This window comes from Nansenia antarctica, assembly GCF_963989245.1.
Source record: "Nansenia antarctica genome assembly, chromosome: 1".
Taxonomy (NCBI): Eukaryota; Metazoa; Chordata; class Actinopteri; order Argentiniformes; family Microstomatidae; genus Nansenia; species Nansenia antarctica.
The window spans coordinates 53,784,236-53,799,235 of record NC_137674.1 but is presented as its reverse complement, the minus strand read 5'-3'; the positions used below and the strand labels follow the sequence as shown (position 1 = coordinate 53,799,235).

The 15,000-nt window shown below is 45.8% G+C and overlaps 1 protein-coding gene across 1 annotated transcript in view; it reads left to right on the top strand.

Annotated features, from left to right (window-relative positions):
• Positions 1 to 15,000, top strand: part of nbas (NBAS subunit of NRZ tethering complex) — a gene marked incomplete at its 5' end in the record, with an annotated part of 211,318 nt that overhangs the window by 31,165 nt on the left and 165,153 nt on the right. The window contains 2 exon segments of the mRNA XM_080550415.1: positions 4,869 to 5,020; positions 6,843 to 6,980. Of these exon segments, the coding sequence (XP_080406541.1) occupies positions 4,869 to 5,020; positions 6,843 to 6,980 (290 nt within the window).

Here is a 15,000-nt window from a genome sequence, read left to right as displayed (position 1 = left end):
AAAGGAGCTGGTTTACATAAATAAAGGCTATGTACACTATCCACTATACTATACTGTACAGATAAAACGACTAGGGTTGTCATATTGCACATAGTGTTATTGCACTTTCATTTAAAGTGTCGCAGTTTGCAGGCTTGAAATGTACACATTTGTGCCTCAGCACTACACCTGATTTTTCAATCCAGCAGCTGCCATCATTCCGTCCAGACTGTCCAGGGCCCAGAACCTAGGTCTTTGCTGTGTTCAGGGCCTGGATGGCCCTGGGGTAGAACCTGAGCTTCAGTCTGTTTGTCCTTGCGGCCATGGTCCTGTACCGCCTTTTTCGAGGGCAGCCGGGCAAAGTGTTCGTACCCAGGGTGGGATGGGTCTCTGGAGATCTTTGAGGCCTTCCTGAGGCAGCGTGTGTTGTACAGCTCTTCCAGAGAGGGTAGGGGGGCGCCGGTGATCTTCTGGGCTGTTCTCACGACTCTCTGTAGCGCATTTCTCTCTGCGGCTGTGCAGCTGGAGAACCAGTTGCAGATGCAGTAGGTGAGGATGCTCTCCACTGCGCAGCGGTAGAAGGCCACCAGTATCTCCTGCTTGTTGTGGTCCTTCCTGAGGACTCTCAGGAAGTAGAGCCGCTGTTGTGCCTTCTTGATGATGGCTGCTGTGTTGTTCTTCCAGGACAGGTCATCCTGTATGTGCACCCCCAGGAATCGGAGGGTTGAGACTCTCTCCACGCTCTCTCCGTCGATGAGCAGGGGCTGGACCTCAGATTTTTTCCTCCTGAAGTCCACGATGATTTCCTGGGTCTTTGACTGGTTCAGCAGCAGGTTGTTAACCTTGCACAGCTTACTCAGCTGCTCTACCTCATCCCTGTACGCCGCCTCGTCCCCCCCCGAGATGCAGCCCACCACGGTGGGATATAGTTGTCGGCCATAGATAATTTCCAAAACGTTAAAACTATTTTCTTCACAACCGGGGACAGTTGAAAGGGGTTCTTCCCCCTAATGTAGTCTAGCATTTGGTTTTAGTTATATTGCTCTCAGTTTTTTGTACCTTTTGCTAAATCAAGCATTTAGAATGTAGAGTGCATATTAACAAAAAAAACGTGTCGGACTCTAATAAAACGCATCGGAGGTCAAGCTTAGACAGGTCCCACCCTAAATCTAGGTCCCCTTCAAAAATGGCTGCAGCTTTGAACACTTTTATATCCCAGATAGGATGTGTGGACCCCTGGCGATACAGCTTTCCTCAAAGCAAAGAGTTTTCATTTTTCTCACATGTACATCACACATACTCCAGGATCGATTATTTTTTTATAGACAAATCACTTCTCCCCTCAATAAGGAAAATTAAATATTCAACCATAGTTGAATCCGATCACTCTCCTGTCTTGATGGATCTCTCCTTCTCTCTTAACCGAAGAGAACGCCCACCATGGAGATTAAATACAGCCTTACTTGCAGACAAATATTTCTGTTCAACAGTGTCTGTGACAATTGACAATTGTCTTGAAACAAACAAAAATTATTAAACTTCCCCATCTTTATTATGGGAAACACTAAAAGCTGTCATTAGAGGTGAGATCATAGCATACTCGGCCCAGTTAAAGAAGGCAAAACAAAATGAACAGATTAACCTCCTGAACTCCATATCTGAACTGGACAGACAATATTCTATATCCCGTTCACCAGAGATATACAAAGAAAGATTGGGTCTTCAAACACAGTATAATTTGTCTTCTACTGATCAGGCTGAGAGACTATTACTTCGTTCACGAGGTTTAGTATTCGAACATGGAGAAAAGGCAGGACGACTTCTGGCTCATCAACTCAAATGCAGGTCTGCCACTCAATTTATATCAGAGATTATAAATACTTCAAACGAACACATAGTTAATCCAACTGCAATTAATGACACTTTCAAAACTTTTTACTCAAAGTTATATACCTCTGAAGCACCTTCTGACAGTTCACCTATGCTAAAGTTTTTTGATAAATTAAATATTCCCCAAATGAATCGCTCTCAAAAAGAAATTGCAGATAGACCCGTGGAAATGCAGGAAATAATTGGCTATCCAATCGAATAGATGGCTATCCAATCGAATTCTACAAAAATTTCACTAAATTGGCCCCTTTGCTTCTAGACATGTACAAGGACTCCATGGACAGAGGAACCTTACCACAAACACTTACAGAGGCATCTATTACACTTCTGCTTAAACCAGGAAAGGTTGCTTCTAACTGTGGTTCCTACAGGCCTATCTCACTTTTGAATGTGGATGCCAAGATACTAGCGAAGGCTCTGGCTACCCGCTTAGACCCCATCCTACCTGACATAATATCGACAGACCAATCTGGTTTTATCAAAGGCCGCCACTCCTATTCGAATATTCGTCGTCTCTTAGGCGTGATACACTCCCCTGCGACCAGAAGTAGTTGTCTCACTGGATGCTGAGAAGGCATTCGACAGGGTCGAGTGGACATATCTGTTTGAAGTTTTACAAAGATTTGGTTTTGGGCCCAAATATATCTCCTGGATTAAGTTGCTTTACTCCTCCCCTAGGTCATCGGTGGTCACAAATGGGACCCGCTCTCAGTACTTTCCCTTGTCAAGGGGAGCACGGCAAGGTTCTCCGTTGAGCCCTTTGTTATTTGTCTTGGCACTTGAACCCCTCTCAATAGCACTCAAATCTGCAGCCTTTATGCATGGGATACAGAGATGGGGTTCGGAACACAAGCTATCTTTATATGCGGATGACCTGTTATTATATGTGTCCGACCCTGTGTCATGTATGCCTGACATCACGAAGCTACTCTCCAGTTTTGGCCTCTTCTCTGGATATAAGCTGAACTTCTCTAAAAGCGAATGCTTCCTGTTAAACGCCTTGGCGCTTCAGATCCCCCAGAGTAGCTTGCCCTTTCAAACATCCAAAGTTGGTTTTAAATACTTAGGAGTTAATATTACCTGTGACTTCACAGGCCTCTACAAACATAATTTCGAACCTCTCGTAAACAAACTTAAATCTGACCTTCAGAGATGGGATGCTCTCCACTTGTCCTTGGCAGGCAGAGTAAATTCGGTCAAAATGAATGCCCTACCCAGATTCTTATATTTATTCCAATGTCTACCCGTGTTCCTTCCAAAAATTTTCTTTAATTCTATAGACAGGCTTATATCATCTTTTATTTGGGGTGGTAAATCTCTGAGGGTCCGCAAAGAACTACTTCAGAGGCATAGACAGATGGGGGGGGGGGCCTAGCTCTTCCAAACCTTCTTTTCTATTATTGGGCCGCTAACATACAGAAAGTCGTCCACTGGACTCACTCTTCAGATGCGGGCTGGTGCCTGATGGAGGCAAAGTCTTGTTCCTCGTCCTCTCTTCACGCCCTGGTCACATCTAAGATGCCATTATCTCCCTCTAAATACACCAACAGTGCAGTGGTTGTCTCTACTCTCCGAATATGGTCCCAGTTTAGAGCACATTTCAAACTTCAAAGCTTTTCAATCCAGAGTCCAATATGTCACAACCACCTCTTTATTCCAGCAAAGCAAGATGTAACTTTTTCTCTTTGGCAACAGATGGGCCTTGTAAAATTTTGAGACCTATACATAGATGGCATATTTGCAAACTTTCGTGACCTCTCAAATAAATTCCATCTACCTAACTCGAACCTCTTTCGCTATTTCCAGATCCGTCATTTCATCCAAAGTCAATGCCCGTCCTTCCCTAACATGCCTCCATTATCTGTACTTGACACAATCCTCGATACTCCCACCAGTCAAAAAGGTCATATATCGAGACTCTATGACATCATAATGTCCCTTAAAGGAGAGTCAATCCATAAGATTAGAACAAGCTGGGAGGAAGAACTTGGTCAACAAATAGCGGATGAAACATGGAACAATGCATTAGACAGAGTGAATAGGAGCACCTCTTGTGCCCGACTTGGACTTATACAATTTAAAGTTCTTCATCGTGTCCATTTCAGTAAACACAGACTATCCAAAATATTCCCTGAGCTTAACGATATTTGTGATCGGTGTCACAATGCCCCAGCAGACCGTTCCCATATGTTTTGGACCTGTCCTCAACTGACTGGATATTGGTCAAATGTCTTTAAAATTATGTCCGAGGCACTGGGTATTGATGTACGACCGAATGCCTTGACTGCCATCTTCGGGGTTTCAGAGAGCGATCGACTGACCAACATCCAAAAGAATAGCATGTCTTTTGCTTCCCTATTGGCTCGGAGGAGAATACTGCTTGATTGGAAATCACCGAAACCGCCCACAGTCTCAGCATGGCTGAGAGACCTAATGCTATATCTTAAATTAGAAAAAATTAAATACACAATTAGAGGTTCCACAAGCAAATTTTATTCTACATGGGGCTCTGTGTTGGCATATTTTGATGGTCTTAAGACTCTCCCTGAAGTTCCAACCTGAGGGATGCAGGCTTCTGACATGTCACCTCTCTAGTGTTGGTCCATGTAATGTTGCGACGACCTGTCTCTGTAGATCCTATAATTATGTACTGTCTTGGTAGTTACCTGGTTGCAGCTGTGATACAACAACATTATTATTGTCCAGTGTGAACATTTATTTTAATCTTAATTTTCTTTTTCCTTTTTTAATGTTATTACTATGCCAATGTAACTTTAGGGCCCTGCAGGAAATGTTTGGGGTTGGGTGGGGGGGTGGGCGGAAATGTGTAAAAATCATGTGAAAATCAACATGTTTAATCATATTGTATTGTGTAACTTTTGAATAAAAATACTTGAAAAAAAAAAAAAAAGAGTACACTACTTTCCACCAATAGTTGAGATCCGCTTCATGAGTGTGTGTGTGTGTGTGTGTGTGTGTGTGTGTGTCCCTCCCTCCAGAGTAAGATCCGTAAGCGCTCCTGGGTTCTTCATGAGTGTGTGGAGCGTGTCCCAGAGAACGTGGACGCGGCCAAGGAGCTGCTGCTGTACGGCCTAAAGGGCACGGACCTGGAGGCTCTCATCGCCATCGGCAACGGGGAAGACAGGGGCAGGTGGGGAACCGGCCTACATTGGGACACACACGCACACGCATGCACACACACCTACACGCACACACACACACACACACACACACACACACACACACACACACACACACATACACACACACAGTGAGAACATCTGTCGATATGACATACACAATGTACACACTCCCACACACACACTCCCACACATAAACTCCTTATTAATTTTGGTCCTTAACATACTCATCCACCTCTACTTCTCACACAGAATAGACTACAAACCTACGCAAAAGTAGCAGCTGCAGACAAAGGAGAAGGCTTACACACACACACGCACACGCACACTCACTCTCTCTCTTTCTCTCTCTAAATAGACCCTGAAAAAAACCTTTTTAAATATATATAGACTATTTTTTATACACATTTTTAATTTTTGTTGACTAAAAGGAAAAGAGAGGAAATTATCTCTAATTAGATAAGAGTAATTAATTAGATAAGACTAATTGGATAAGTTTTTGGAGAGAGTTGTTAATTTGCTTCAAAGGCATGCATGACATTAGCAGAACAGTAAGAATTTCTCATTGCGACGTTGCAATGTTGTTATTGGTGGAGAATGATTACCATGCACAGGTCATTTGCAAGTCATGGAGAAAGTCTGCTCACCATTGATTCAAACACGCATGCGCTTGAAACACTGAAGAAAAACAAGACAGAATGATGTTTCCATGGCAGGAGAAAGCTTTTGCACCCACACATTTACGGGGGAAAACACGACTGTACCATCTCAAGACAGTCAATGAATCTTTGCCTTTGAGAAGGGCTGGTTAGTTTGAGAAGAGCTGGTTAGTTTGAGAAGGGCTGGTTAGTTTGAGAAGGGCTGGTTAGTTTGACAAGGGCTGGTTAGTTTGAGAAGGGCTGGTTAGTTTGACAAGGGCTGGTTAGTTTGAGAAGAACTGGTTAGTTTGAGAAGGGCTGGTTAGTTTGAGAAGGGCTGGTTAGTTTGAGAAGGGCTGGTTAGTTTGAGAAGAGCTGGTTAGTTTGAGAAGGGCTGGTTAGTTTGAGAAGGGCTGGTTAGTTTGAGAAGGGCTGGTTAGTTTGAGAAGAGCTGGTTAGTTTGAGAAGGGCTGGTTAGTTTGAGAAGAGCTGGTTAGTTTGAGAAGGGCTGGTTAGTTTGAGAAGGGCTGGTTAGTTTGAGAAGGGCTGGTTAGTTTGACAAGGGCTGGTTAGTTTGAGAAGAGCTGGTTAGTTTGAGAAGGGCTGGTTAGTTTGAGAAGGGCTGGTTAGTTTGAGAAGAGCTGGTTAGTTTGAGAAGGGCTGGTTAGTTTGAGAAGGGCTGGTTAGTTTGAGAAGGGCTGGTTAGTTTGAGAAGAGCTGGTTAGATGGAGAAGGGCTGGTTAGTTGGAGAAGGGCTGGTTAGTTTGAGAAGGGCTGGTTAGTTTGACAAGGGCTGGTTAGTTTGACAAGGGCTGGTTAGTTTGACAAGGGCTGGTTAGTTTGAGAAGAACTGGTTAGTTTGAGAAGAGCTGGTTAGTTTGACAAGGGCTGGTTAGTTTGAGCAATGCGCTGCACATATCATATTTACAAATTACCTTTGGTAAAGAAATAAGCATGGATGTTGTGATCAATATCAGAAAATCTGCCCAGTGCCCGCATACATACACTTACGCACACACAGACACACACAGACACACACAGACACACACAGACACACACACAGACACACACAGACACACACACACACACAGACACACACAGACACACACACACACACACACACACACACACACACACACACAGACACACCTGTGTCGAAGACATTGAAAGTCACCCACTCCCCTGTCTCCCACAGGTTCATCCTGCCTGGGGACCTGGACATAGACGAGGTCCCCTACGAAGACTTCCTGTCTGCAGAGGAAGAGCTGGACAGGAAGAGGGAGGTGGAGAACAGGAAGAGACAGGAGCTGCTGGCCGTAGTGGACTTCAGCAGGTACCAGCGGACCAGTTAAAGGGACAGTTTGTGATTTGAAATCTTATAGTCAGATGGTTCCTTACCTTGAAAGTTGTCTATGGGCCAGGAGAAGCTGGAATCCATGGTTTATGTTAAAATGTGTTGGTTTTCCTGTCATTGTCATAGTTTTGTTTGTTATTGGTGGCTTAAGCTAGAGAGTTAGCCCGAGGCTATTTTCTCCTGGCCCGTGGCCTGCTTTCAGGGTTAAGAACCGTGTGACTGTCATGTTTAAAGCTGAACTGTCATCTTAAAGGGATTGTTCCCTCAACAATCCAATGTGTGTGAATTGTGGTTGCTAGGGAGAGCAACTCTGCGCTTATCGGCAGATTTTGACTGACACATATGTGACAGCAGCTGGTGAAAGCGGAAACAAGTCGACAACCAGTCGACAACCAGCCGACAACCAATCAAAATGTTCAGTCTGTTATTCAGAAAAATGTAAATGAATTTCAACGTTGTTTAAAATCAATGACACACTCGCTAGTCAAGCCAAAACATTGCAATGCAGTGGATTCGGTGAGTAATCCCCACTACTCTACACTAACTAGGCAGTAGTGGGGACTACTCACAGACTCCATTGCATTGTAGTATTTTGGCTCGACTAGCGAGTGTGTCATTGATTTTCAACAACGTTGACATTTATTTACATTTTTCAGAATAAAAGTCTGAACATTTGGTCGGTTGCCAACTTGTTCCCGCTTTCAACAGTTGCTGTCACATATGACCTCTGTGATGTTCTGACTCACATATATGACCTCTGTGATGTTCTGACTCACATATGACCTCTGTGATGTTCTGACTCACATATGACCTCTGTGATGTTCTGACTCACACATATGACCTCTGTGATGTTCTGACTGGGAGCTCCGCCCTCCCAATTAGCTTCCATAGCCTAGTGGCAGACACCTTTGTGTTTACCCCCCTACACACACACACATGTTAATTAGCATAAACACTGACACTCTGGTCGATACACTTAGACATGTTTGTAGCCCTGGTTATGGTTACATAATGCAAGCGAATAAGCTTAATGAGTCATACGTATTTAATCCGTTTAATGAATAAGCGAGAGGGGAGACTTTGGCCGTTGTCAACTTCCATTATACTGGAAAACGTGGGATCACAAGTGAAGGTGCAGTACGTGGGTAATCATGCAAATGAGATTTTAGAAGAAGATGAAGAAGAAGATGGAGAAGGAGAAGAAGAAGATGGAGGTGGAGAAGAAGAGGAAGAGGAAGAAGAGGAAGAAGAAGAAGAGGAGGAAGAAGAAGAAGATATACTTTTATTGATCCCCGAGGGGAAATTATCATTGCTCCATGCACCATGATTAGTAAGCGTAGCGAGTAGGAAAGTAGGTACCCTTCAGTGTTGGGCGCAAATGAATGAATGAATGAATGAATGAATGAATGAATGAATGAATGAATGAATGGTCTTTATTGTCATTGCTATAGTACAGGTACCAAACAACGAAATTTAGGAGGGGTGGCTCCCCTGGTGCTAGGAAAGAAAAAAACAACAACTAAAAACAAAAAAAAAACACAAGAACGGAAGGAGCTGGTTTACATAAATAAAGGCTATGTACACTATCCACTATACTATACTGTACAGATAGACGACTAGGGTTGTCATATTGCACATAGTGTTATTGCACATTCATTTGAAGTGTCGCAGTTTGCAGGCTAGAAATGTACATATTTGTGCCTCAGCACTACACCTGATTTTTTCAGTCCAGCAGCTGCCATCAATCCGTCCAGACTGTCCAGGGCCCAGAACCTAGGTCTTTGCTGTGTTCAGGGCCTGGATGGCCCTGGGGTAGAAGCTGTGCTTCAGTCTGTTTGTCCTTGCGGCCATGGTCCTGTACCGCCTTTTCGAGGGCAGCCTGGTAAAGTGTTCGTACCCAGGGTGGGTTGGGTCTCTGGAGATCTTGGAGGCCTTCCTGAGACAGCGTGTGTTGTACAGCTCTTCCAGAGAGGGGAGGGGGGCGCCGGTGATCTTCTGGGCTGTTCTCACGACTCTCTGTAGCGCATTTCTCTCCGCGGTTGTGCAGCTGGAGAACCAGTTGCAGATGCCGTAGGTGAGGATGCTCTCCACTGCGCCGCGGTAGTAGGCCACCATTATCTCCTGCTTGATGTGTTCCTTCCTGAGGACTCTCAGGATGTAGAGCCGCTGTTGTGCCTTCTTGATGGTGGCTGTTGTGTTGTTCTTCCAGGACAGGTCATCCTGTATGTGCACCCCCAGGAATCGGAGGGTTGAGACTCTCTCCACGCTCTCTCCGTCGATGAGCAGGGGCTGGATCTCTGACTTTTTCCTCCTGAAGTCCACGATGATTTCCTGGGTCTTTGACTTATTCAGCAGCAGGTTGTTAACCTTGCACAGCTTGCTCAGTTGCTCTACCTCATCCCTGTACGCCGCCTCGTCCCCCCCCGAGATGCAGCCCACCACTGTGGTGTCGTCTGCAAACTTTACGATGGAGTTGCTGGGGTGGACGGGGGTGAAGTCGTAGGTGTAGAGGTTGTAGAGGATGGGGCTTAGCACGCAGCCCTGGGGGGACCCAGTGCTGAGTCTGAGGGCTGTGGAGGTGTGGGAGCCCACCCGCACCCTCTGGGGGCGGTCGGTCAGGAAGTCCTTGATCCATGCACATATAGAGTGTGATAGTCCCAGGTCTAGTAGTTTGGTCACTAGCCTGTTTGGAAGGATGGTGTTGAAGGCAGAGCTGAAGTCCACAAAGAGCAGTCTCGCGTAGCATAGAGAGGGAGAGAGGCATAGAGAGGGAGTGTGTCCAGGCTGTGTTTGAAGTTGTACACTTCCATACTAGCTAGTAAGTGTAGCCAGTGAGAGTGTGGCTGTCTAAGGCCAGGACGTCATGGTACTGCAGTCACTGAGAAATCTTCTTCGGCGTATGGGTAGTTGTTTTTCCTCTCCACTCCACCAGGCTCGGGGCCGAGGGGCTACCCTTTTACCACCCCGAGACCTGGTTGAGGGGCTCACCCGGGCTATATTTCTGGACACCCCTCCAGAAGCCACGTCATCGTCTCGTCATCTAATACCGACAGACCATGCATCCCGTTGGGTGGGTGGTACACCGGGCAATCCAGGATAACATGGTCTGCGGTTTGGTCCTCTGCGCCACACTCGCACGACGCATTTGGGGCCAAGCCCCATCTGTGCATTGATGAGCGGAAACGCCCGACGCCGGTCCAGAGACGATTGAGCCTCACCCAGGATAGCCTTGGCAAGTCCATCCCGAGGGGCTCAGGGCCGGCGACTGGGATGTGGTCGCGGAGTTTGGAGGTGTTGGCCTCCCACTCCGCGCGCCACATATAATCCGCCCATCCTGCCGCACTGATGTTGAGATCTCTGCATTGCTGCCTGAGATCCTGTGCGGCAGGCACAAATGGGTGTCTCAACTTGAGACGCCGGGAGGGCTCCGCTGTTATAGTGAGCCTATCATGGAGCAGATGGTTATTAAGCTCCACGGCCCGGCAGGCGAGACGTGCTGTGGCTCCCATGCGGCGGAGGCCTGCGGGCTGGATGCCTGCTAGGATGGGAAGGTTGTCCACGGGGGTAGGACGCAGGCATCCTGTCACAATGCGCAAGGCTTCGTTTATAGGCGAGTCGATGAGGCGGGTGTGGGCACTGCGACACCATACTGGGGCGCAGTATTCACTAGTTGAATAAACGAGGGCGAGGGCTGCCGTGCGCAAGGTCCTTGTCACGCTGTCCAATGTCACGCCGAGATAGATTGGCTCAGCGCAGCATGGCAGGGGAGTTCCATCTAGGTGTACTCTAAGCTCACGTTTAGCCTCCCTATTGTTAAGGTGGAAGGCAGCCGACACCGTCTTTGCCTTGCTAAGCTTCAATCTCCATTTCCGGAAGTATGCCACTAGTGTCTGCATGTCCTGGCTCAGAATCCCCTCCACAGTAGGGATGGACGGTTTCCAATTATTGAAACCGAAAAACCGTCAGAGAGTAAAACCGCGGTTTTCCGGTTAACCGAAAAATACAGTAAAAAAAAAAAAATAAAAAAAATATATATGTAAAAATAAAATTAAAAAAAGAGCGCCAATTTCAAATAATTGAGCCCTACTGCTACAATACACTCATGTCGAACACCATTAAAACACCGTAAGCACAGTCGCAACACATTTAGGCTACTTAGTTTCACAAATATAAGTGGAAAGGCAGACTTTTGTAAGCTACACCATACATGAAAACACATGAACACTTAACACACCAGCTCCGCTGATCCAGGGTGCACGCCTGCACGGAAGATCATCTCTTGGAACAGCGTCTTCATTGAATGAACTGCTTTCTCAATATCTTGGTTCTTAGACAAAGTTTCAGCTGCTGCTCAATGTATTTAAATATTTGAATACTGCTCAATAATCACTGAAATATTAGACTTAGAATTATGCAGTGAACATACTTAAAGCTTTTCATAAAAACCACATGCCGCGAGACTGACTCGTCCTGAACTGTCGTAAGTCAATCAACAAAGAATGCCCCATCAAAATAAAAGTGCCCATGGTAGAGCTGTCAAAATAGAGCTTTCAAAATAAATTTACTAATACAGATAGAGATAAATACAGAACTACCTTTGCGTCACTAAGTGACCGCGTATCTTCTGAGACATGCGTTCTGTCATCACTTTCAGTAGCGCCTTCACACACAGTGGCGCTGTGCACAAACACTCTTGATCCGTATCTCTTGTTTTATTATATTGTGGTTTAGTAAATACTGCACTTGGAGTTACATTCAATGCATGATTTGTGCTATAGAACATAAATAAAGTTTGATTGATTGATTGATATCAAATCAAATCACATTTTATTTCTATAGCGCATTTCTCACAAAAGTGACCCAATGCGCTTTACAGAGAGCAGCGAAAATGATCTTATTAAATGTAAGCGAGTAATTGTAAAAAACCTTTCCTATCTACCAATAACTGAAGGCAACTATCTTTCCCATAGAGTGATTCGTTACCCTTAAATATAATCCCAATTAGATATTAATCCTCAGTTATTCTTCACAACTGACCAAACCTCTCACTCATTGCGCGGCAGATTCAGACTGTATCATTGTTATTTTCACACACGACAAACATGTGACATGTTCCAGTTTTATTCTTATTCTATTTTATTCTTCTAAAAAAAAAAAAAAAAAAAAAAAAAAAAATACGGTTTCAGACGGTTTTGATAAAAAACCGTTTCTATTTTTATAAACCCCGGTTTTCGGTTTAACCGAAAAACCGTCCATCCCTACTCCACAGACTGCCAATTTCCATCAGAGTACACCACTGCGAGGTCGTCTGCGTAGGCGTACTTCCGCGAGAGTGTGTTGGGCAGGTCATAGGTGTAGATATTATAGAGGAGGGGGGCCAGGACCGATCCCTGAGGGACGCCATTCTTAAGGCGTCGAAGCCTGCTTAGCTGTCCGCGACCGGTGGTGAGGGTAAAGCTGCGGTTACGGATGAGCTCCATGATCATTCTGACCATGTGCCTGTCCGGCAGCAGGCGGAGCAGCTTGCAGGAGAGGCCGCGATGCCATACGGTATCGTAGGCAGCCGTCAGGTCTATAAAGACGGCCCCGGCCTTCTTTTTTGCCGAAAAGCAATCCTCGATGTCTTGAGTTATAAGGGTGACTTGATCTACGGTCGACCTCCCGCGTCGGAACCCGGCCTGCTCACGTGGGAGCAGCGGGTCGACAGTTGGTTCGATGCGGGCGTAGATGAGACGCTCGAGGATCTTGAAGGGGATGCATAACAGAGAGATGGGACGGTAACTCTTAGGGTCCCCTTCAGGCTTATTCGGTTTAGGGATCGCAACAACTAGGGCTCTTCGCCAGATTTTGGGGATCTTGAGTTGGCGCAAACAGGAAGTGAGGAACGCTCTCAGCCAGGACTTCAAGGCGGGTGCGGCAGGGTTTCCGTTAGAAAAATTTGCTGCCGGTCAACGTGTCCGGGAAGATTTCAATGTGTCGGACAAACGGGAGAAATTCCGGTCATCATATTAGAATATAATATAGGTGTTTCTCGCGGTGATTAGCTGTTGTGTAGCCTATATAGGCCTATGCCATTTAATGTCTATTTCTCATCCGATACGATTAGATCGCGAACTATATAATAATATAGTCTTTCATGATTCGCATGCGCTCCTATGGCATATGTCCAGGGCTGCACGCGCGCCACACTGGGCAGCCTAGTCACCTTTGCTACTTTGAATTACGACTGTAGGCTACTTTAAGATGTTTATTTCAATTGCATTAATGGGATTTGAGGATGTAATTGGTAATTTTAAGTATGCCTAGTTTAACTTTTGATGGCTATTTGAACGGACTGCATCGATCGATCAATGAACGGACTCCACATTACGTTAACTGAAGTGTGTTAAATAGTTTCACGACAGTAATGTAAGTTTTTTTATATTCTCTTTCCAGTTTTACCCTTTTTATCAATAAAACAACGTCAATTCTATAACCACGTCTCGCTGATTGGGAAGGCATTAAGTCTAGCTGCCTGTCAAATCATACTTACTCGGACTCGGGAGTATGAGAATGGGGAGGATGTATCGGGGGGATACACACCCGTGGACTATTTCACCTTAGTGGCACAAATTAAACTCTAACACTATAGATAGACTAAATTGAACTAAAATGATGGACACCGACTGAATAACTGAGTGGGGGGAAGACAGGTCTCAAATGTGGAACAATTATAACATTTAATACATAAAGATAAAACATACACAAATATATAACATTGATATCCCTAAACTCAAATGTAGTGTGGTATTGTCAACCTAATCTAATCAATCCTAATCTAATGGTGGGGATGTTATACTCTGAATCTCCCGACTCAGGGCTGGAACGGGCACGGCAGGCTCAATCAATGAACGGGGTTGAGATGGCTAGCGTCCTTTACTAGCCGCATCTCACGGCCCTCGGTGGTCATTCACTGTGCACTAGCACATCCAAAACACGCAGAACAATAACCTTGACTCCGGTCACTGCAGTGGTTTTATTTAGACTAGATCAAACTAAATTAACTGACTAAACTACTCGCGCCGTTGAGAGACAGGGTTGCCAAATGGGGCGGGTTACCGCCGAATGGGCTACTGGGTTTAGCGGTTATTTTCACCGGACATTATGACCGAAGAGGTTTAAATATGTCGGACTTCAACAGATTTTATCGGACAAAGACCGGTAATTACCGGTTAACGGAAACCCTGGGGTGCGGCATGGAGAATAAGCTCCGGGCAGATGGAATCAGGCCCCGGAGCTTTCCCTGGCTTTAGGTGCTGGAGGGCAGCAGCGAACTCCTCCGAGGTGAATTCACCGGAGATGTAGTCACTGCTAGGTGTTGGGGCCCTCCAGAGGTCTGACACTTCTTTTGCCACAAGTCGAGACGACTCGCGGTCTTTGCCCTCGTATGACCCACTTTTCACAAATTGTGATGCGATTTTATTTGCAGAGATGGGGCAGTGACGGGGGGAGTGTCTGGACCTACCAGTGAGATTGTTCATGATACTCCATGCCTTACGGCTGGAGTGCAAGAAGTCGATGGAGTCAATGGCCTCCTCCCAGCGCTCCTGTCTTTTACGGCTGAGTCTTGACAGCAAGGCTGTTGCGAGCCTGTCCGACTCAGCTCCTGCAGGGGCCTGGAGGAAGGCACAGTGGAGCTTCTCACACTCCTCATTCCAACATGGCTGAGAAATGACCATCTGGGATGTGAAAATGTGAAGAACACACTTCTGCACTGCAGGATTGTACTCTAGTATGTTGTACCAGGTTCTTAACACAAACGGATAGAGGGAGGAAGGGATGGAGAGATACAAGGGGGGGGTGAGGCATGGGGGGAGGGATAGATGGAGGGAGGGATAGATGGAGAGAGTGGGGATGAGGCAGACAAGAAAAGGCTTCTAGAGATTATTGGCTAATCTTTGGGAGATAATGTATGTCTTTGTTGTCTGGTGCCCAGGGAAGGACAAACCCTTTAGTGAGC